The following is a 24726-nucleotide window of genomic DNA, read 5'->3' as shown; positions in this document are numbered from 1 at the left end:
ATGTTCTGGCCCCTCAACCATCCGCTCAATAAAAAAATATAAAAAAATTCAGTCCCCCGGCTGAATTTAGTTGACGATCCCTGATGTAGGGAATGGGGCATTATTTGGGACAAAGACGTAGCCTAAATCCTGGCCAGGCTGACCGAAAGCATGCTGTGCTCATTGCGGACCCCCACTGGGTGAAGATGTGACGGTTCATTCCACTGTCTGACGCACAACATACTGTAGATTCAATGTCTTGGACTGACGGAAAGAGTTAAAATGAAATAGGCTAGGCCCATTAGTCTATAGGCTGTGTATTTCCCTCAGCATCATCAAACCAATAGTTTATTTCTCCAATGTTTCAGAATGATACAATTCAGATTTTGTGGCATGGCTATCGTTCACTACAGTTTGTGTCCAATATGAAATTCCAGAATGAAGAGTACTTTTGATTGCCGATAGCTGGGTCTTCTGACTGTCTGCCTGGTGGCTGACCTGCCTATACTGTGCCCCTCCCCTCTCTCTCTGTCCCTCGCTAGCTTGCTATGAAAGATGCGAGTGTTCTCTGAAGTACGGCAACTAATCAGTCTCCTCCGTTCCAAAAGTAAAGAATCTTAGGAGTCGATTCCTAGGGGAATTTAATGATAACAGGCAGAAATGGTGGTGGACACTGGGAGTTGACGTGCAAGGAGTAGTGGAATCAATTATTTTTGGAGTCTCCACCACTGTCATCACTGTTTAAGTTGGGGAAATGGCAGAGGAAGGCAAGTGACAGCAGTGAAGTCCTGTTTGGCAATACTGTGAAGTTAAATGAAATGCAAACTTTGCGATGTGGAATTGAGATAAAGTAATAGTAGTACAGGTGCAATGCTTAACCATCTGAAACAGATGCACTGTGAGACCCAAACCAATGCTGGCAGCAGCACCGCTGCGTTGTGAATTCACATATGGAATTTTTACGGAAAAACTATGTAAAAATGTGTTTTGCAGTTTAAACACACATTTTTTGGGGGTCACTTCCCTAGTCACAAGTAGTCCACTTTTTTAGCCATTTCGGACCTACTTTGTAGCTGCATGTCTCTTACTGCACTGTTGTGTAGAGTGGGATCCTCTGGCCTACTTTCTTACTGGCTGCAGCTACCTCCCCTCCCCAGGTGTTTTAAATGTTTTATTTAACCTGTTATGGCTAGGGGGCAGTATTTTCACGGCCGGATAAAAAACGTACCCGATTTAATCTGATTATTACTCCTGCCCAGAAACTAGAATATGCATATAATTATTAGCTTTGGATAGAAAACACTCCAAAGTTTCTAAAACTGTTTGAATGGTGTCTGTGAGTATAACAGAACTCATTTGGCAGGCTAAAACCTGAGAAGATTCCATGCAGGAAGTGCCCTGTCTGACAATTTCTTGCCCTTCTTGATTATCTCTATCCAATACAGGGGATCTCTGCTGTTACGTGACACTTCCTACGGCTCCCATGGGCTCTCAGAAGGCGGCAAAAAGCTGAATCGTGGCTTTGCAGGCTCTGGCTGAAAAAAAGTAGCGCGTTTGGATAGTGGCTGGTCACTGTACTGTGAGACTCAGGCTCGTGCACGAGGGGATCCCATGCTTTTATTTTCTCTCTTTGTACGTATACACGCTTTCCCGGTCGGAATATTATCGCTTTTTTACGAGAAAAATGGCATAAAAATTGATTTTAAACAGCGGTTGACATGCTTCGAAGTACGGTAATGGAATATTTAGAAATATTTTGTCACGAAATGCGTCGTGCGCGTGACCCTTATTTACACTTCGGATAGTGTCTTGAACGCACGAACAAAACGCCGCTATTTGGATATAACAATGGATTATTTTGAACCAAACCAACATTTGTTATTGAAGTAGCAGTCCTGGGAGTGCATTCTGACGAAGAACACCAAAGGTAATCAAACTTTTCTAATAGTAAATCGGAGTTTGGTCAGGGCTAAACTTGGTGGGTGTCTAAATAGCTAGCCGTGATGGCTGGGCTATCTACTCAGAATATTGCAAAATGTGCTTTCACCGAAAAGCTATTTTAAAATCGGACACCTCGATTGCACAAAGGAGTTCTGTATCTATAATTCTTAAAATAATTATGTTTTTTGTGAACGTTTATCGTGAGTAATTTAGTAAATTCACCGGAGGTTTGCGGGGGTATGCTAGTTCTGAACGTCACATGCTAATGTAAAAGCTGGTTTTTGATATAAATATGAACAAAACATGCATGTATTGTATAACAATGTCCTAGGTGTGTCATTTGATGAAGATCATCAAAGGTTAGTGCTGCATTTAGCTGTGGTTTTGTTTTTTGTGACATTATATGCTAGCTTGAAAAATGGGTGTCTGATTATTTCTGGCTGGGTACTCTGCTGACAATCTAATGTTTTGCTTTCGCTGTAAAGCCTTTTTGAAATCGGACAGTGTGGTTAGATAAAGGAGAGTCTCGTCTTTAAAATGCTGTGAAAGTCATATGTTTGAAAAATTGAAGTTTTTGTATTTTTGAGGAATTTGTAATTCGCGCCACGCCTATCATTGGATATTGGAGCAGGTGTTCCGCTAGCGGAACGTCTAGATGTAAGAGGTTAACCTTTATTTAACTAGGCAAATCAATTAAGAACAAATTCTTATTTGCAATGACGACCTACACCGGCCATACCTGGACAATGCTGGTCCAATTGTGTGCCGCCCTATGGGACTCCCAATCACGGCCGGTTGTGATGCAGCCTGGATTTGAACTAGGGTGTCTGTCTGTAGTGACGCCTCTAGCACTGAGATGCAGTGCCTTAGATCGCTGCGCCACTCGGGAGGAAAACGTGAATGATTATTTACTTTCTTGATGGAATAGATTAGCCTAGTAGATACAGTACATCTATTTTGTAACCTGACATGAGGTGTGTGTCCCAAATGGCACCCTATTCCCTGTGACGCTGGTCAAAAAGTAGTGCACTATATAGGGAATAGGGTGCCATTTAGGACACGATTTCCCTTTTCAAGTGACAGTCACTGACAGATCCTGATTTCCTGGCTACGACTAGGCCCCTCGATAACCAGAGCCACCTCCTCCCCTCTCTCCCAACATTCCTCGGCAGTCTGTGGTGATGTTTGTCCAGGTCAAAGGTCAACTGTTCCAGAGCCCAGAGCAGTTGGGGTGTGTGGTAAGACACACACACCGGTAGGCAGGAAGTCAGCCAGCGGCAGCATTTATATTCAACTCGTTGGAATCTGCATCTGCTGAGTCATATTTACAAAGTGCATCAGAGTAGGAGACAGTGCTGATCTCGGATGAGGTCCCCCCATCCATATAATCGAAAACTGATCCTAGATCAGCGCTCCGACTCCTGAGACTTTTTGTGAATACGGGCCCTGGTGTTGTTGCCCTTTGGGCCGCATCAGGAAAGAATTAGAGCGATTTATGTATTTATGCTGTTTTCTTTTGAAGTGTGGTTGTGTAATGCACCAAGACTGAGCCCCCCCCCCCCCCCAGTGACCAAACAGTTTAGATGTGTTTTGGCCATCAAGCATTGGTCAGAGGCTTTCTCAGCTTCTCAATTAGCCACTTCTATTCCTGGTGAGATTAGTCTTTTTGACATATACATGTCCATTGTCTGTTGGACTACCAGTGTGAAAAGGTTCCTCTTGCCAATTGAAACCAAACGTGTTACTGTCACTTATGTGAAGTAGGAAGGTGAGAATGGACCCAAGTAGACCTGATTAAGGGAACACGTCTCAAATGGCCCCCTATTCCCTATAGTGCGCTTCTTTTGAACTGGTCAGAAGTAGTGCACTACATAAGGAATAGGGTGCTATTTGGGATGATTCCTAGGTGTTAAAAAAAAGGAGGGGGATAGCTAAATAAACATCTCTTCAAACATGGGAAACCGCCGTAAAACCTGGTGAAAACCAACAGGACTTGTGTGGCCTTTTTGCCTGAGCTTATCGTGTTTGCTCTGTGTCTTATCTGGTCAAATAGGTTCAGTCAGCAGTTAGTTGAGGGTTTAAGTAATCACACTGAACTAGACCCAATAGTGGAGCAATAGCACACAGTGGGGAGAAATTGTGTACTTTGTACTGTGTGTGTGTCCCTGGATTTCCTGATCATTGTTGCCTGGCTGTTGTGAACCATCTGGTGTGTGTGCTGGTATACGTCGGTAGATTCCTGGTCCCAGAAAACACTGCATCCTGGCCCAGCTGGAGCATCAGCCTGGTGTTGTGGCTAGCTAGAAGCTACCTAACGAACACATTGCTACAGTCTGTACCTGCCACAGACACCTCCCAATATCTGTCCTCCTGTGTCTAGGAGCTGGGTGGTGTTCTTCTGTTTAAAACAGGGAGGGAACTGTCCTGGATTTGTCCATTATGTCCAATGAGAAAGTGCAAATTTTCATTACACAAACACATTTTAAAATGTTTTCTGTTGCGTGCCCCAATGAGCAAGACCCTGTTCTTTGCGGAGGGCCTGTCAGTTCCTTCCTTATGTCTGCTGCTACTGCTGCTTGCTCCTATTGTCTGTCCCTGTCGACCTCTTTTGTACTGCTGCCTCAGTCGAGCACAACACACACTGTCTGTACCACCCAAATGTATTGCCAGAGGAGCCCCAGCTTCTCCCTCCTTTAAAGTTGCATAGTACCAAAGCCACCACTGTTCCCAATCTGCTTTCCACTAGGGCGTTATGTGGATCTTTGTCTCTGAATGCAGGCCGCTATTTGGTCATCAGCAGCAGCTCTGTGCTGTAACATGTCTAGCATTATATTCAGGAAGTTTGTACTCTGTTATAAGAAACGTTCAATTAACTGTTTTGGGTGGTGCTTTGACCCGAATGGGAAGGCAAGTAGCAGACAAGTTAAAATTCCTCTCTCCTGTTGTCATCCCATACAGAGGTCAGTCAGTCAGTGTGTGTGGGTGTGTTTCCTCCAGGGAGGCCTAGGCAGTGATCATGTGCTTGGTTAACTGCTAACTTCTCAGAAAGGTGACTCATCAGGAATGTGGTTAGTTCGAGTGAGATCCATACACTGGTGTGTGTGACTGGCCAGAGTTCTAAACTAAAACCCCTCATGATCAATACTTTATGGTTGGGCACATTGCTACACTTTGCTGTGTCTTTGTACTCTGTCTCCAACACACTGGCCTTGTGACGTAGTAGCCTGGGAGGGGAAAGGAAAAGAAGGGGAGAGGCAAGAGGAGGCATGGGAACACTGGGTTCCACTAGCAGCCAGATGATGCCACCACACACACACACACACACACAACCTCCCACATCCTGAAACACTCCAAAGACCAGAGACTTCCAAGGAATGGGATAGTCTGTGTCTTACCAGGGACCCGCATAAACCATTACAGCAACACACACAGGCCCTGCCAAAACCCCAGCGATGGCTAACCACAACCCCACCTCTGATCTCTCTCGCACAGGGTTGGGGTCAATTTCAGTTCTAGTCCATTCAGAAAGTAAACCAGAATTGGAACTAGAGTTTCAGTATAGTCCTTGAATTGACAGGAATTTAAATGGAATTAACCCCAACCCTGACACACACAAACTGACAGATAGAGACAAAGCCTTTTTATTTATTTTATTTTATGAAGGGTGGGGGGGGACCGAAGGGCTGTGCCCCCCTTTTGGGTTTTTGTACACCCGTAACTGCCATTTCCTCCAATCCAGAGCAAAAGTAATCCATATATATTACACAAAGTGGAGCAACGCCTCTCTTGCATTCTTTGGGGAGAACCCTGAAACCTGTAAGGTCAGCGCTCAGAACAGGGATGGTTGATCTTCCTGCAACGCACCTGCTCACAGAACACATCTAGTTTAGGTGCGGTAATTGAATGTGGGATCATGATGACGATGACACAGGGTTTTTTTGTGGTTAGGTTTTGGGGCATGATGGTAGCGCTGGGATGATAAACCGAAAATTACAGACACACATTGCTTTCCTCTTACCGACGCATTTAGCATACGTTTGTAATTAGTTTCCCAACGTTCCTGTAGATTGTTCTAAAACCATTATTTGGTCAACAGTAATGGCCTGTGCATTATGTTGATTCCTGCCATGAAAGTGTCTGCCTGTTCTTGTTTTGCTGTCGGCTGCTGTATTAGTGAGCCACTCACACCCCCTTCCCCCGCTGCGCACAGAGGAGATGCATCATGAGAAGCACAACCATATGACCGTTGCTCAAAATGCAAGTTTTCAAAGCAACTACTTAGTGAGGTGTCATAGCTTTCTGTGAGTTTATAATTTATTTCTCCCCATAATATTGCGTTCATGGCACCATTTTACAACCAGAGTAGGGTGTGGTAGCCTATGGTTTTGATGTGCCCGCAGAGCACGCCATTCGCAGTGAATAAGCCTATCAAGTAGCCTAGGCCTAGCGCGGGAAAGTTTTTGGAGGACAGTAGCCTACATTTACTGATAGATTAATCATTTAGCGTACATGGCTATATAGCAACACTATCATAGTTAGAGTTAGCAATCTAGCTAAGTGTTTTTTTTTGAGTTCGCACTTGCTCAGGTTGTGAATAATATAGCCACGGTCAATATGCACAAAGATTCTGCAAGTTCTCTGAAGGGGCAAAAATACATCTGATAATTCTGGATCCTAGTTTGACAGGTTACCATCAACATATAAATTATGCATTTCTTGGATATTTTAGATGATATAGCTTACTTTTTGAATCATAGGCTACGATCTCAGTTGTCTTACTTTAATTTGCTCTAACTGTTGTGTTCCCATGGAAAACCAGGTTTTTGTTATATCTGTGTTGTCTTGTTGTGGTTCAAATGTCACACGCTGAGTAGAATGGGGAAATCCCAAAACATTTAGGAAACTACAGTACTCTACCTGCAAACTGTGCATATAGGACTGATGGCCTGTACAGAATTTAACTAACATTTGTTGCATAAACGCATACATTTTCCATTGTAAAGTCAAATCTGCTGCTGATGGAGCTCATGAGCTGGGCCTCTGAGCTGACATTTGTGTGTGTGAATGTCTGTGGTGTATGCACTATGTAAGCACCTGAGCTGAGCCATAAGGGAGACTAGATATCTACCACTATCAGATTAGGGGGGGCAATGTAACCTAAGTTTTGCCACTCCACTGGTTCTGAAATCACCATCACCCACTAATTAACCCGTCACTAATTAACAGTATTCCGACCCCTTGACTTATTCAACATTGTTACGTTACAGCCTTATTCTAAAATGGATTACATTTTCCCCCCTCAATCTACACACAATACCCCATAATGACAAAGCAAAAAAAAGTTTAGAAATGTTTGCCCCAAATAAATGTGTAATGAAATATCACAGTTACATGAGTACTCAGTACTTTGTTGAAGCACCTTTTGGCAGCGATTACAGCCTTGAGTCTTCTTTGGTATGACGCTACAAGCTTGGCACACCTGGATTTGGGGAGTTTCTCCCATTCTTCTCTGCAGATCCTCTCAAGCTCTGTCAGGTTGGATGGGGAGTGTTGCTGCACAGCTTTTTTCAGTTCTCTCCAGAGATGTTTGATAGGGTTCAATTCCGGGCTCTGGCTGGGCCACTTAAGGACATTCAGAGACTTGTCCCAAAGTGTCTCCTGCGATGTCTTTGCTGTGCTTAAGGTCTTTGTCCTGTTGGAAGGTGACCCTTCCCCAGTCTGAGGTCCCGAACCCTCTGGAGCAGGTTTTCATCAAGGATCTCTCTCACTTTGCTCCATTCATCTTTCCCTCAAGCCTGACTAGTCTCCCTGCCGCTGAAAAACATGCCCGCAGCATGATGCTGCCACCACCATCCTTCACCATAGGGATGGTGCCAGGTTTCCTCCAGACGTAACGCTTGGCATTCAGGCCAGAGAGTTCAATCTTGTTTCTCGTGGTCTGAGTCCTTTAGGTGCCTTTTGGCAAACTCCAAGCAGGCTGTCATGTGCCTTTTACTGAAGAGTGGCTTCCATCTGGCCACTTTACCATAATGCCTGATTTGTGGAGTGCTGCAGAGATGGGAGAACGTTCCAGAAGGACAACCATCTCTCCAGAGGAACTCTGGAGCTCTGTCAGTGACCATTGGGTTCTTGGTCACCTGCCTGACCAAGGACCTTCTACCCCGATAGCTCAGTTTGGCACGGCAGCCAGCTCGAGGAAGAGTCTGGCTGGTTCCAAACTTCTTTCATTTAAGAGTGATGGAGGCCACTGTGTTCTTGGGGACCTTCAATGCTGCAGGAATGCTTTGGTACCCTTACCCAGATCTGTGCCTCGACACAATTCTGTCTCGGAGGTCTATGGACAATTCCTTCGACCTCATGGCTTGGTTTTTCCTCTGACATGCACTGTCAGTTGTGGGACCTTATATAGAGACCTTTCCAAATCATGTCCAATCAATTGAATGTACTACAGTTGTAGAAACATCTCAAGGATGATCAATGGAAACAGGATGCACCTGAGCTCATATATATATATATATATATATATATATATATATATATATATATATATATATATATATATATATATATATATATATATATATATATATATATATATATATATATATATATATATATATATATATATATATATATATATATATATATATATATATATATATATATATATATATATATATATATATATATTTTTTTTTTTTAAATTTAGAACAGTTTTTGCTTTGTCGTTATTGGGGATTGTGTGTAGATTTAATCAATTTTAGTATAAGGCTGTAACGTAACAAAATGTGGGAAAAGAGAAGGGGTCGAAATACTTACCGAATGCACTAGGACAACTTTAGATTTCACTGTATCTCATAATCTAATGGTTTTGAATGTTTGGAAGTTTAAGGAGTGATGTTCTCTCACTTCGGCCATGCAGTGCTCCTCGCAAAAGTGATTGCTGTCCTCGTTATGAAATTATCAACTTTACTCTCTTTCTAATAATGGCCATATAGACTGACTGTTTAAAGCAAAACTACCTGAACTATTGCTGATAGTGAACCTGAACGATCAAAATCAAATCAAATGTTATTTGTCACATGCTCCGAATACAACAGGTGTAGTAGACCTTACAGTGAAATGCTTACTTACTTACAAGCCCTTAACCAACAATAAAGTTAAGAAAAATACCTAAAAAGAGAAATAATAAATAATTGAAGAGCAGCAGTAAAATAACAAAGCGAGGTTATATACAGGGCGTACCGGTACAGAGTCAATGTGTGGGGGCACCGGTTAATTGAGTTAAAGTGATTGCAAATGAAATATATTGTAAGCCCCCTACAGCAGGTTATTAGCCTGATGAGATTTCTCCGGTAGTTTACTTTTTTATTAGGGTGAAAGAATTTTCAACAGAGTATAGATAACAGTAGCCTACCTAGCAAATTACATATGTTGTCACTCAACTAATAAAGCCTATCACGCAAGCCTGCCTCGCGTTAGGCAGCTGGGCACAGCACCCGGTTTGACTAGGCTACTGATATTGCATGGGGTTAATCGGCATGCAAAATTACTGTTGGATCAATGGCTGTCAACGCACTTACATGCAGTTCGAAACTGAAGGAGAGGACTCATCAGTTGTTACAATAGATTAGATTTTGAGAAGGTAGAAAATGTAATACAACGTGAACCGGCCATTTGTATCTACAACATTTTGAATCTGGGACCGATGCTTATTGGTGAATCGTTACATCCCATGCCTTTAGGAGTTTAGCAACTGTAGCATACCCACCCACAGAGTCACCCACCCACAGAGTTGCAAAGGGGAGGGTATATTACTGGAAACATTCAAAGTTTATCAGTAAACTACCATTAAATTTGTTAACTTTCATGGAATATATGCAATTTTATCAGATGACATCTAGTGGCCTTTTTGGGTACTTCAGGTAATCACAGCTGTGTAATTATCTCTGGCCCTCGGTGGCTTTATGTCTTTTTCTTTTTTACAAAAATCTTATTTTTTTAAAGCTGTATAACATTATCCTAAATATATATCCCATCAACTTATTGAATACCATTGAGGGTTTCAGCATTCTTTTTTTTTACACACCTTTTATTTATTTGACTATGTCTGTCTTTTGTTGTACATGTTTTAGGGCCAAACTGATGGCAGTTGTGGAAAAAAAGAGCTATTTACTCTTGAACCTGACAGCTTCCACTAGAAGCTCATGGACAATATGGGCACAGATAGAAAAATGTATACAATATATGAAAAAGTTATTAAAGTATAAATTACCAAAGTTGCCACCTGTTACTTAAAGTTGCCTCCAAAATACCTGAAGATTCTGGTAACTGGTAAATTAGAGGGAGTTTTGCAACCCTATATGTCTGACAGAGATGCTAATGACTGTTTCTGTCTGTCTCACCCTCTTCTCCTAGAGAGCCTAGTGAGGAGTGCAATGGAATCATCGGTGCTCTCTCAGTGGAGTCGTCCACGCCGCCGTCGAGACTAAACAACTGGTGTCCCGCGGCCACCGCCGCCCCTACCCCAACCCTTACCCCTGCTCCGGCCCCTGTGCCCGTGCCCCCTGTCACCTCTGCAAGAATGGGGGACGGCCTGGACGCAACCACAGTGCAGATGTCTTCGTCGGGCAGCAGTAGTAGCAGCCAGGGGGGGCAGCCCCAGCCATCCACCTATGTACCAACCGTGCCAGAGTTTAACCCGCCGCCCCCGGAGTACATCAACCCGTCGCAGCCCAAGCGGCAGACCAACCAGCTGCAGTACCTGCTGAAGGTGGTGCTGAAGACCCTGTGGAAGCACCACTTCTCCTGGCCCTTCCAGGCACCCGTCGACGCTGTCAAACTGAACCTGCCGGTGAGTGTTGTGTTGCTGGCTGGCTGTGGTGTCTCGCTATATGGACTAGAAAAGGAGAAACGTACGACCTGAAAATAGTCTTTGAAAGTTTATTTAATTTAAAAGTTGAATTCACTAAATAGTCTTCAGAGCAGGTTTGGGTTGGAGTGTAGCCTGCTTTAGACCTCTATCTTGACTACCCATCCACATCGCTCTGACCAAACGCCACACTCACTAGTGTTTCTTCTCCACCATGAGTCTGGGTTTGCTTTTCTCCCTGGCATTTTATAAAATGAAAGTTCTGATTGTTCCCAGATACAGAAGGGTTGGGCCAGAGCCGTTATTGGCTTTGATACTCTGATTGGTTAGTGACGTTGATGAATTTGTGTTGTACAACGTCCCTCATTTTGACATCAGCACAAATGTTTTGGGGTGGCATTTCTATTTATCAAATCAGTTGTAGACCAACAGGGAAATGCTTACTTAACGGTCCTTTTTCAACTATTTTAATGTTACGGGACCTTTTCTAACAGAGTTAAGATAAAGAACAAATTACGTTTTTTGGGGGGAGGGTAGTGACACGAGGACTAAATACACAATGGATAACGAGAAACAATGAGTCCAAGTAACATGGCTATATACAGGGAGTACCAGTACCAAGTCGATGTACAAGGTAATTAAGGTTGCGATGTTCATATACATTCAGTGACCAGTTTATTAGGGACACCATCTAGTACCAGTTTGAACCGTCTGAATTATTCAGGGTATGGAATCGTTGCTCAATTGGTATCAACGGGCCTAACGTGTGCCAGCAAAATGTTGCGCCACCGCCACCAGCCTGTACTGTTGACATCATGCAGGATGGGGCCATGGATTCATGCTGCTTACACTAAATTCTGACTCTGCCATCAGCATGACGCAACAGGAACCGGGATTCGTCAGACCAGGCAATGTTTTTTCACTTCGGTTGTCCAGTGTTGGTGATTGCGTGCCCATTGGAGCGTTACTTCCTGTTTTTAGCTGATAGGAGTGGAACACTGTGTGGTCGTCTGCTGCAACAGCCCATCCGATGAGTTGTGCGTTCCGAGATGCTATTCTGCCCACAACTGTTGTGCTGCGCTGTTAATTACCTGTTTGTGTCCCGCCTGTTAGCTTGCACGATTCTTGCCATTTTCCATTGACCTCTCGTCAACGAGCTGTTTTCGCACACAGGACTGCCGCTGACTCGATTTTTTTTTTTTTCCCCCCCGCAGTATTCTCTGTGAACCCTAGACACGGAAAAGCCCAGGAGGCCGGCCGTTTCTGAGGTTTCTCGAACCGGCGCGCCTGGCACCGATGATCATGCCACGCTCCAAGTTGCTTAGGTCACTCGTTTTGACCATTCTAACATTCAATCAAACAGTAACTGGATGCCTGTCTGCCTGATTTATATAGCAAGCCACGGCCACGAGCGAACCTTTTTCATGAATGGTGTGGTATACCTAATAAACAGGCCAGAGTGTAGGTAGGAGTGAAGTGACTGTGCAACGGGATAGATAATAGGCAGAGCAGGTGTGGTGTGTGTGTGTGTGTGTGTGTGTGTGTGTGGTGTGTGTGGTGTGTGTGTGTGTGTGGGGGGGGGGGGGGGCGTCAGTATGCATGTGTGCGCATGCTGTTTGGGTGTTATGTCTGTGGGTAGAGTCCAGTGTATGTCCATAGTCAGTGCATGACAGTTGGTGCAAAAAAGGGTACATGCAGGTAGTCTGGGTAGCCATTTGATTAGCTATTTAGTGGTCTTGTTTAGTTGTCTTATGGCTTGGGGGTAGAAGCTGTTAAGGGTTCCAGACTTTGTGCACTGGTACCTTTTTCTTTGCAGTATTTCCAGTGAGTGCTAGTTTTCCCTTTTCTAGGTCACGCCCTTACAACTCTGCACCCCAAAGAGCTTCTTTTTTTTTTTTTATTATTCTTTTTTGGATTATTTATTCTACTAGTGTTTCTGTGTGGCTGTACCACCCAAGCACCCAACATGCACACTTGGCAGATTCCTCTGTCTGACTGTGACTGTCTTGTTTTTAATTGAATTCTGCTTTTAAAAAAAATAAAAAATTTCAGGACTACTACAAGATTATTAAAGTTCCTATGGATATGGGAACAATCAAGAAGCGACTTGAGAACAGCTACTACTGGAACGCCCAAGAATGTATTCAAGATTTCAATACCATGTTTACCAACTGCTACATTTACAACAAGGTAACGATGCAGTAATGCACTGTAGCTGTTGTCAACCACCACCATAGAAATATAATCTATAGAAAGTGCTGACAATTTGAATGAGGTGGTTCATTTTATGACCACCGCACCCCATATAGTTAGTATCAGAGACATATATTTAGAGTTTGGCTAACTTTTAGAATGGACACTGTTTTAGAATGGATGCTTTTTCCTAGGTAGTGCTAGATCTGTGTACTAGAGGTCGACCGATTTATGATTTTTCAACGCCGATACCATTTATTGGAGGACCAAAAAAAGCCGATGCCGATTTTTTTAAAAATATTTTATTTATTTATTTGTAATAATGACAATTACAACAATACTGAATGAACACTTATTTTAACTTAATATAATACATCAATGAAATCAATTTAGCCTCAAATAAATAATGAAACATGTTCAATTTGGTTTAAATAATGCAAAAACAAAGTGTTGGAGAAGAAAGTAAAAGTGCAATATGTGCCATGTAAAAAAGCTAACGTTTAAGTTCCTTGCTCAGAACATGTGAACATATGAAAGCTGGTGGTTCCTTTTAACATGAGTCTTCAATATTCCCAGGTAAGAAGTTTTAGGTTGTAGTTATAAGACTATTTCTCTCTATACGATTTGTATTTCATATACCTTTGACTATTGGATGTTCTTATAGGCACTTTAGTATTGCCAGTGTAACAGTATAGCTTCCGTCCCTCTCCTTGCTCCTACCAGGGCTCGAACCAGGAACACATCGACAACAGCCACCCTCGAAGCAGCGTTACCCATGTAGAGCAAGGGAAACAACTACTCCAAGTCTCAGAGCGAGTGACGTTTGAAACGCTATTAGCGCGCACCCGGCTAACTAGCTAGCCATTTCACATCGGTTACACCAGCCTCATCTTGGGAGTTGATAGGCTTGAAGTCGTAAACAGCGCAATGCTTGAAGCACAGCGAAGAGCTGCTGGCAAAACGAAAGTGCTGTTTTGAATGAATGCTTACGAGCCTGCTATCGCTCAGTCAGACTGCTCTATCAAATCATAGACTTGATTATAACATAACATACAGAAATACGAGCCTTAGGTCATTAATATGGTCGAATCCGGAAACTATCACGTTTATTCTTTCAGTGAAATACGGAACCGTTCCGTATTTTATCTAACGGGTGGCATCCCTAAATCTAAATATTCCTGTTACATTGCAAAACCTTCAATGTTATGTCATAATTACGTAAAATTCTGGCAAATTAGTTCGCAACGAGCCAGGCGGCCCAAACTGTTGCATATACCCATACTCTGCGTGCAATGAACGCAAGAGAAGTGACACAATTTCACCTGGTTAATATTGCCTGCTAACCTGGATTTCTTTTAGCTAAATATGCAGGTTTAAAAATATATACTTCTGTGTATTGATTTTAAGAAAGGCATTGATGTTTATGGTTAGGTACAGTCGTGCAACGATTGTGCTTTTTTCGCAAATGTGCTTTTGTTAAATCATCCCCTGTTTGGCGAAGTTGGCTGTCTTTGTTAGGAATAATTAGTATTCACAGTTCGCAATGAGTCAGGCGGCCCAAACTGCTGCATATAGCCTGACTCTGTTTGCAGCAGAGGTGACACATTTTCCCTAGTTAAAAGAAACAAGAGTCATTTTTCGCGAATGCGCACCGCATCGATTATATGCAACGCAGGACAGGCTAGATAAACTAGTAATATCATCAACCATGTGTAGTTAACCTCCCTGGGCGAGGTGGGACGCTTGCGAGGTGGGACGCTAGTCAACAGCCAGTGGAATCGCGTGGCGCGAAATACAAATACCTCAAATGCTATAACTTCAATTTCTCAAGCATATGATTATTTTACACCATTTTCAAGACGAGACTCTCGTTAATCTAACCACATTGTCCGATTTCAAAAAGGCTTTACAGCGAAAGCAAAACATTAGATTGTCAGGAGAGTACCCTGCCAAAAATAATCACACAGCCATTTTCAAAGCAAGCATATATGTCACCAAAACCACAGCTAAATGCATCACTAACCTTTGATCTTCATCAGATGACACTCCTAGGACATTGTTATACAATACATGCATGTTTTGTTCAATCAAGTTCATATTTATATCAAAAACCAGCTTTTTACATTAGCATGTGATGTTCAGAACTAGCATACTTCCGGTGAATTTACTAAATTACTCACGATAAACGTTGACAAAAAACATAACAATTATTTTAAGAATTATAGATACAGAACTCCTTTATGCAATCGCGGTGTCAGATTTTAAAATAGCTTTTCGGCGAAAGCACATTTTGCAATATTCTGAGTACATAGCTCGGCCATCACGGCTAGCTATTTTGACACCCACCAAGTTTGGGACTCACTAAACTCAGAATTACTATTAGAAAAATTGGATTACCTTTGCTGTTCTTCGTCAGAATGCACTCCCAGGACTTCTACAACAAATGTTGTTTTGGTTCCAAATAAATAAATAGTTATATTCAAATAGCTCCGTTTTGTTTCGTGCGTTCAGGTCACTATCCGAAGGGTGACGCGCGAGCACATTGTGACAAAAAATGTAAAAATATTCCATTACCGTACTTAGAAGCATGTCAAACGCTGTTTAAAATACATTTTTATGCAATTTTTCTCGTAAAATAGCGATAATATTCCAACCGGGCAATGTATTCATTCAAAAGCTGAAAGTTTTTTTTTTTTTAATTCTTGTGACTGCGCATCTCCAGTGTCACTGTCCCCAGGCTGACCACTCACAAATTCTCCTGCTGTTCTTCGCCCAGAGACAGCAAACACCCCATTCCACTTTCTGGTGGGAGCCTTAGAAAGTGTCACGTTACAGCACAGATGCTGTATTTTCGATAGTGATGCAACAGAAGGACAACAAATTGTCAGACAGGGCACTTCCTGTATGGAATCTTCTCAGATTTTGTCCTGCTATATGAGTTCTGTTATACTCAGACACCATTCAAACAGTTTTAGAAAATTGAGTGTTTTCTATCCAAATCTACTAATTATATGCATATTCTCGTTTCTGGGCAAGAGTAGTAACCAGTTTAAAATCGGGTACGTTTTTTTATCCGGCTGTGCAAATACTGCCCCCTAGCCCCAACAGCAAGCGTCCCACCTACTCAACAGCCAGTGTAATCCTGTGGCGCGTTATTCAAAAACCTCAAATGCAAAAACAATTTTTCAAACATATGACTATTTTACACCATTTTAAAGACAAGACTCTCGTTAATCTAACCACACTGTCCGATTTCAAAAAGGCTTTACAACGAAAGCAAAACATTAGATTATGTCAGCAGACTACCCAGCCAGAAATAATCAGACACCCATTTTTCAAGCTAGCATATGTCACATAAACCCAAACCACAGCTAAATGCAGCACTAACCTTTGATGATCTTCATCAGATGACAACCCTAGGACATTATGTTATACAATACATGCATGTTTTGTTCAATCAAGTTCATATTTATATCAAAAACCAGCTTTTTACATTAGCATGTGACTAGCATGTGACTAGCATTCCCACCGAACACTGCCGGTGAATTTACTAAATTACTCACGATAAACGTTCACAAAAAGCATAACAATTATTTAAAGAATTATAGATACAGAACTCCTCTATGCACTCTATGTCCGATTTTAAAATAGCTTTTCGGTGAAAGCACATTTTGCAATATTCTCAGTAGATAGCCCGGCATCACAGGGCTAGCTATTTAGACACCCAGCAAGTTTAGCACTCACCAAAGTCAGATTTACTATAAGAAAAATGTTATTACCTTTGCTGTCTTCGTCAGAATGCACTCCCAGGACTTCTACTTCAATAACAAATGTTGGTTTGGTTCAAAATAATCCATAGTTATATCCAAACAGCGGCGTTTTGTTCGTGCGTTCAAGACACTATCCGAAAGGGTAAATAAGGGTGACGAGCATGGCGCAATTCGTGACAAAAAAAATTCTAAAATATTCCATTACCGTACTTCGAAGCATGTCAACCGCTGTTTAAAATCAATTTTTATGCCATTTTTCTCATAAAAAAGCGATAATATTCCGACCGGGAATCTGCTTTTAGGTAAACAGACGAAAGAAAATAAAGCATGGGGTCGACTCGGGCACGCGCCTAAGCCCATAGTACTCTGATCGGCCACTTGCCAAAAGCGATAATGTGTTTCAGCCAGAGGCTGCCTCGATATTGTTCAGCTTTTTCCCGGGCTCTGAGAGCCTATGGGAGCCGTAGGAAGTGTCACGTTAGAGCAAAGATCCTCAGTCTTCAATAAAAAGAGATGAAACACAACTTGTCAGACAGGCCACTTCCTGCATGGAATCTTCTCAGGTTTTGGCCTGCCATTTGAGTTCTGTTATACTCACAGACACCATTCAAACAGTTTTAGAAACTTTAGGGTGTTTTCTATCCATATGTAATAAGTATATGCATATTCTAGTTACTGGGTAGGAGTGGTAACCAGATTAAATCGGGTACGTTTTTTATCCGGCCGTGTCAATACTGCCCCCTAGCCCTAACAGGTTAACTAGTGATTATGATTGATTGATTGATTTTGTTTTTATAAGGTAAGTTTAATGCTAGCTAGCAACTTACCTTGGCTTCTTACTGCATTCGCGTAACAGGCAGGCAGGCTCCTCTTGGAGTGCAATGTAAAGCAGGTGGTTAGAGTGTTGGACTAGTTAACCGTAAGGTTGCAAGATTGAATCTCCAAGCTGACAAGGTAAAAATCTGTCGTTCTGCCCCTGAACAAGGCAGTTAACCCACCGTTCCTAGGCCATCATTGAAAATAAGAATGTGTTCTTAACTGACTTGCCTGGCTAAAAAATATTTATAAAAAAATAAATCGGTGGCCAAAAATACCGATTACCGATTGTTATGAAAACTTGAAATCGTCCCTAATTAATTGGCCATTCCGATTAATCGGTCGACCTCTACTGTGTACGTCTAGGTCCTAGGTATGTCTTGGCTTTGGTTTCTGGTACTGTATTAACATGGAGTGTCTGTCTCCCCATGACTGAAGCCTGGAGATGACATAGTGTTAATGGCTGAGCAGCTGGAGAAGATGTTTCTCCAGAAGATTACTGAGATGCCCCAGGACGAGACGGAGATTGCTGTCATGACCGGCAAGGGACGAGGCCGGGGCCGACGGGAAGGAGGTAGGGTACAGCACACAAACACACAGGCACACACTGAAACACATACACACTCCTGGCCTGGGGTTTCCAATACCCTACTGAACTGTGCTGTGCTTGCCAGGTTACGTGTCCACCATAGTTGCTGGAACTTTTCTTGAAAGGGAAATACTTGCGCCAGCACAGTAGGTTTCAGGTTGTCATATCTTGTGACTTTTTTGGGGGGGGTTCATGTTTCGAGTGAGTAAACTCCACTTTTCATACTAAATAAAAGGAATAATTATCACTGTGTATCATCATAATGTATGTTTGTCAATTAATCCCTTAAGGGGATGGGTTGCCAACTGGCACCAAAATTCATTTAAGTTAATTCTATTAAGGGTTTGGCGGTATCCACATTTTTATATAGTCATACCGTTTTTGTACCATACCGTGTATATTGTATTATCGTAAGTGCACACGAGGCGCAATTAAAAAATTGTGTTTTTACAGTCAACAATTTAAGCAACAAGGATAGAGGAAGATAAGTGTTTCCAATGACATTAGTAGACAATTAGTATGCAATGCCTACTCATAATTGGCTGAAATCACACGAGGCAACAACAATGTAATTGGAAACACTTATGTTCCTCTCTTTTTTACTGCAAAACATAGAAATGCATGATTTTCACATGTTGATTTTGGGGTGGTGCTGGAGAGGATGAATATGAAGTAGATTTTTTTTTAAACCACATCGAGACCACTTGAGGTCTGGAGAAAATTTTGAGAAAGTAACATTTTGGCGTGTACTTAGCCCTCTAATTACAGTGCACACCAGCAAGAGGCTGTTTTTAGCTGTGTTTTGGCACATGTGATGGTAGAGTTTGCTAAACAAATACCCACTAGATTGATGCAAATAATCATGATATCATTCTGCCAGGTCAGCGTAGGTTATATTGTAGTTAACGGTTAACTTCTTATGGCTTGAATCCGGTTAGCGGGATCGATATGACGACAGCCAGTGAAAGTGCACGGCGGCAAATTCAAAACAACAAAAATCTCATAATTACAATTTCTCTAACATACATTTTAAAGATAAGATTCTCCTTAATCTAACCACAGTGTCCGATTTCAAAAAGGCTTTACGGCGAAAGCAAAACATTAGATTATGTTAGGACAGCACCTTAACAAGAAAAACCACACAGCCATTTTCCAAGCAAGCAGAGGCATCACAAAAACCAGAAATTCAGCTAAAATTAATTACTAACCTTTGATGATCTTCATCAGATGACACTCCCAGGAATCAATGTTACAAAATACATGTATGTTTTGTTCGATAAAGTACATATTTATATCCATAAACCCCATTTTTTACATTGGCACGTGATGTTCAGAAAATGTATTCCCACCAAAACTTACAGTGAATGAGCACATCAATTTACAAAAATACTCATCATAAACGTTGATAAAATTTACAACAGTTATTGAAAGAATTATAGATATACTACTACTTAACCGCTGTGTCAGATTTTAAAATAGCTTTTCGGCGAAAGCACATTTGTCAATATTCTGAGTACAGAGCTCAACCATCAAAGCAAAGCTATAAAGATACCAGCAAAGTTCTGGAGTCAACTAAACTCAGAAATAGTATTATAAATATTCCCTTACCTTTGCTGATCTTGGTCGGAATGCACTACCAGGACTCCTACTTCCACAAGAAATGTTCTTTTTGTTCGAAATACTCCATATTTATGTCCAAATACCTCCGTTTTGTTCGTGCGTACAGATCACTATCCAAAGGCATAATGCGTGAGTGTAAAATAAGAGACAAAAAGTCAAATAGTTCCATTACCATTTGTAGAAAAATGTCAAACGATGTTTACAGTCAATCCTTAGGGTATTTTTAACATAAAACGTAGATAATATTCCAACCGGACAATAGCGTATTCATTACAGAAGAAAAATAATGAGCGGCGCGCCATATGTGCCTGCGCAGTAAACAACTCACTGGTCCCAGGCAGTCCACTGATAGACTGAGCTCCTATTCTCTGCCCAGTAACAGGAGACGCATGAAACAAGTTTCTAAAGGCTGTTGACAGCCAATGGAAGCCGTAGGAAGTGCAAAATGACCCCACAGACACTAGTTTGAACAGGGATTAGATAGAGCTACAAATCACTTCCGGGTTGGATTTTTTTCTCAGGTTTTTGCCTGCCATATGAGTTCTGTTATACTCACAGACATCATTCAAACTGTTTTAGAAACTTCAGTGTTTTCTATCCAAATCTACTAATAATATGCATATCTTAGTTTCTGGGAGTGAGTAGGAGGCAGTTTACTCTGGGCACGTCAGTCATCCAAGTGACTCAATACTGCCACCATCCATAAGAAGTTAATTGAGAAGGTTTTTGGGGAAGCCTTTCCATCTACCAGAAGACTTTTCATTAGCATCATGCTAACGGCTGCACAAAGTGGTAGACGCGCGCACCGTACATACACAGACAGGGAATTCCCCTTGCCTCTTCAGAAAGTTGCAGGAAATGCGAATCAATGATGCATTCTGTTCATGTCTTATGGTAAACTTGGACTAATTGCTACGTTTTTCAATACATTTAGAATTTTGTTGAATTCTGTTTTAATGTCTGGATTCTGTGATTTTCGTCCACATTTTGCGTATTGCGGATTTTATAGGGCCCTAGATCTCTCTCCAGGAGGGGATTGAATGTCTACTGTAACCAAGAAGCTTGAGCTTGACATCTAGCCAATTATCTATCAAGTTAAAAAAACAAATGCATAGCTGGAGCCCTGAGCTGGATATAATTTCATTGACATCTTAGATTTCTTGTAGTTATACTTATTCAATTTCATTAATGCATTGTTCTGTCTCCCTGTGTGTCTCACACCCTCCCAGGTCTGAACTTGAAGCCAGGCCCGACTATGGATTCTCCGTCCACCACCCCCCAGACGCGGGGCTTCTCCAGCCACTCCCCAGGCCCCCAGACCAGAGGACCACCAGTGCAGCAACAGACCCAGGACCAGGGGCCCCCATCTCTACCTCCTCAGCCCCTCATGCAGGCCCTGCCCTCCCGCGTGCCCCCAACGCTACCTGTCCACACCCATGCCCATGCGCCACAGCTGGGGGCCCCCTACTCACTGGGCCCGTCGGACCTGCCTCTCCAGGCCCCTCCTAAGCTCCCTATTATGACCTCCGTGCCTCCTCCCCCCACCCAGACCACCCTGCCCCCCACCTCCATCCAGAGCACTGCCCCCATACTGCAGAACCCTGTGCCCATGGCCAAAGTGAGTAAGATGGAGGGCATGCACAGGGAGGGTGCGGGGTATATTGCTTGCAGAACTGGGTTGTGTTCATTATAGCGCAAAATGGAAAATGGGAATGAATGAGAGTTGAGGTGGTCGCTCCCTGTTTTTCTGTTTTCTTCCATTTGATGCATAATGAACGACCCTTCAAATAGTATTTGATTCAAATAGTATTTGCATTCCTTCAAATACTTTGAGCATTTAATTGAACCTCTCTGGAGTGCCAAATGGGCATGGTTTGCACTTTTAGGGCTACTCCATTGCTTCCATTGCGCCAAGGAAGCTCAATCAATCGCAGTTCAGAATGCTTTTGACAAAAGTACACTAATGTGTATTACCTTGCAACTGATCTAAAACGATCACATTCTCCTCTCATACTCTGCCTCTTCTTCTTCCCCTTTCTGTCCCTCTCCCCGTGCCCCTAATTTCTCTATCCCCCTCTTTCCCTTCCCCCCTTCTAGCAGAGAAAGAGCCAGAAGAGGAAAGCAGACACGACCACCCCCACGGCCAACGACCAGCTGAGCGAGTCTTCTCCAGCCGAGTCCAAGTCGGGGAAGACGCTACCGCGGCGTGAAAGCCCCAGGCCCACCAAGCTAATCAAGAAGGAGGCTCCAGACTCCCAGCACCACCTGGGCCTCGGGATAGGTCTCGGTCTAGGGGGACCCGGTGGACCAGGGGTAGGGGCACATAGCCCCAAGCAGCAGGAGCAGCTACGGTACTGCTCCAGCTTGGTTCGAGACATGTTACACAAGAAGCACGCGGCCTACGCCTGGCCCTTCTACAAGCCAGTAAACGTGGACATGCTAGGGCTGCACGACTACCACGACATCATCAAACACCCCATGGACCTCGCCACTGTCAAGGTGGGTTTGAATGGAACACAATTATCGGTGTGTCTCAAATTGCACCCTTTTTCCCTATATATATATATATATATATATATATATATATATATAGATAGATAGATAGATAGATAGATAGATAGATAGATAGATAGATAGATATGGAAAGCCACTCCCCAATACATATATATATTGTGGCAAACCTCTTCAAAGTTAGGAGCGTTTGTCACAAATTAAGTGGGAAACTGTCACCAAAGTCAGCCCAGAATGAAAGTTCTTTCGAACATGACAGTACCTGTGTGTTTGTTTCGCTGTCCTGGTCCACCCAGGCCGCAGGTAAGGTCAAGGATAGCAGGGTTCGGTACACAAATCTGGTCCTCGGTAGGTCCAGGTCTAAACACCAACAGGTAAGTCCAAAACAGTCCAGCTCATACACGGTAAATCCAGCCAATGTAGATTGTCTCTTTCTCTATGGTTCATAGATCCTTCCCGCCCTCTCTCTCTCTTCCTGGTTTTTCTTGACCTTTTATCTGTGGGTCGGCTCCACCTTCTGAGGGTTCCCCTTGCTTCTGGGAATTGTAGTTTTGGCAGTCGGCCATTTTGTGATCTGTAGTTCTGATCGGGGTGGCCATTTTAGTGATCGGGCAGAGCCCGTTTATTAGTTCTGCCCTCACATATCTGCCATTTATCACTCGACCCCCTTCTTTGCCACAATATATATAAAAATATATATATAAAATGTCCCTACTTTTGACCAGGGCCCATAGTGCAGTACTTTCGACCAGAGCCCTATGTTGGATTAGGGTTGGAAGGAAAGCCTGAAGAAGTGTAGCTCTCTAAGGGATGCCGTTGTCCTCAAAAAGGATTCCAACAATGTGACGTGGTTTTGTTGACATGTTGTGATGTGTTTGTAGTTGAAGCTGGACAACAGGCAGTACAGAGACGCCCAGGAGTTTGCTGCCGACGTGCGGTTAATGTTCTCCAACTGCTACAAGTACAACCCACCCGACCACGAGGTGGTGGCTATGGCACGCAGACTACAGGTAATAACACATCTAACACCGTCATAATTATATTTAATTACTTACATTTTCCAGAAGTAACTTAAGTTGTGGCAAGTCTGATATATAGTAAATATATAAATGGCAACATTCACGCGTGACAGATAAACATGTAAGTCACAAAAATCTATTTCATAACAAATGCCCACATGAGCTTAGGCCTTTTCATGTACCTGTTTGCTAAACTATTTGCTGTGTTTTACTGGTGCAGCAGATGTATTTTGAAATCTGGGTTGTTCAGTAGGGAGAATAAGTTTTGAAACCGAGTGAAATTCATAGGTTCCTGAACTTTTCCAAAATCAGAATGCCGATGTTTGCTTTTCCATTGCAACTAGTTTTGCTACGGTGTGCCCGATTGAACACCACCCAGTTCTGTTCTCTATCCAGACTCTGACACTGAGTATGTCCTCTCTCTCCCTCCCTCTCTTTCTCCAACAGGACGTGTTTGAGATGCGCTTCGCCAAGATGCCAGATGAGCCTGAGGAGACGTTGGCTCCGGCTCCTGCCCCTGCACTGCTCCAGTCCTCCGCCCCCATCATCAAGGCCCAGCCGCCACCCATCCTAAACCCAGCCTCTTCCATCCTAGGTCCTGCTTCCTCGGTCAAACACCCTGCTTCCTCCTCGGACAGCTCCAGTGATTCGTCTTCTGAGTCGGAATCCTCCACAAACGACTTGGAGGAGGAGAGAGCCCAGAGGCTGGCCGAGCTGCAGGAACAGGTGAGGAAAGACCAAAACAACAACATGGAATGCAAATAGGATTGGATTTTTCCCCTGATTAAAGGTTCCAGCTTCTCTAATGACATCTCTATTCATCATACATTATTGAAATGAACCATAACCCCCTCATAAATATCTTCTTCCTGATTTTTCTATGTTGGCACTAATAGCATCCATTTGTGATACATTTGATGGATAAATAAAGTTGTTTAAAATCTAATTGAATCCCTGAAGATGGATGAAGGGTGCTGTGTCTTTTCTGACCCCCCTAGAATATTTGGTGACGTCCAGTCAATGACTATCCATTGTTTTTTGACCGTTGGTTTCCTGTCTGTCTGTCACAGCTCAAAGCTGTCCATGAGCAGCTGGCAGCCCTCTCGCAGCCACAGGCCAGCAAACCAAAGAGAAAAGAGAAGGAGAAGAAGAAAGACAAGCACAAAAGGAAAGGAGCGGTGGAAGAGATCCCGGAGCCGGCCATTCAGTTCCCCAAGAAGACCAAGAACAACAACAGCAGCAGCAACAACAACAAGGAGCTCCTGCCCAAGAAGACCAAGAAACCCAGGTAGGAACAATAATGGCTTTTTCACACTATTGAGCCAAGCTGAGAGGAGGGGTATGCTACAAAACAGGACCAAGGAGTTAGCCAGCTAACTTGCCTGAATATTTTGATGTTTTAAAAAAAGTTTGAAA

General features: G+C 42.8%; 1 protein-coding gene across 8 annotated transcripts in view; it reads left to right on the top strand.

The window, feature by feature from the left end:
* LOC106607418 (bromodomain-containing protein 4) overlaps nucleotides 1–24726 on the top strand; it is a 72289-nt gene that overhangs the window by 19090 nt on the left and 28473 nt on the right. For 7 of the 8 annotated variants that reach the window (XM_045720671.2, XM_045720674.2, XM_045720673.2 and 4 more), the window contains 8 exons: nucleotides 10339–10774; nucleotides 12845–12982; nucleotides 18010–18145; nucleotides 21010–21398; nucleotides 21878–22279; nucleotides 23173–23301; nucleotides 23758–24036; nucleotides 24381–24598. In XM_045720671.2, the coding sequence (XP_045576627.2) occupies nucleotides 10505–10774; nucleotides 12845–12982; nucleotides 18010–18145; nucleotides 21010–21398; nucleotides 21878–22279; nucleotides 23173–23301; nucleotides 23758–24036; nucleotides 24381–24598 (1961 nt within the window). In that variant the 5' untranslated portion in view covers nucleotides 10339–10504. The remainder of the gene's footprint in view (nucleotides 1–10338; nucleotides 10775–12844; nucleotides 12983–18009; nucleotides 18146–21009; nucleotides 21399–21877; nucleotides 22280–23172; nucleotides 23302–23757; nucleotides 24037–24380; nucleotides 24599–24726) is intronic. The other variant, XM_045720670.2, reaches the window with a different exon arrangement.

This window comes from Salmo salar, chromosome 06, assembly GCF_965601325.2.
Source record: "Salmo salar chromosome 06, fSalSal1, whole genome shotgun sequence".
NCBI classification, from domain to species: Eukaryota; Metazoa; Chordata; class Actinopteri; order Salmoniformes; family Salmonidae; genus Salmo; species Salmo salar.
Note: the sequence above shows the minus strand (reverse complement) of the source record. Positions and strands in the feature narration are given on the sequence as shown.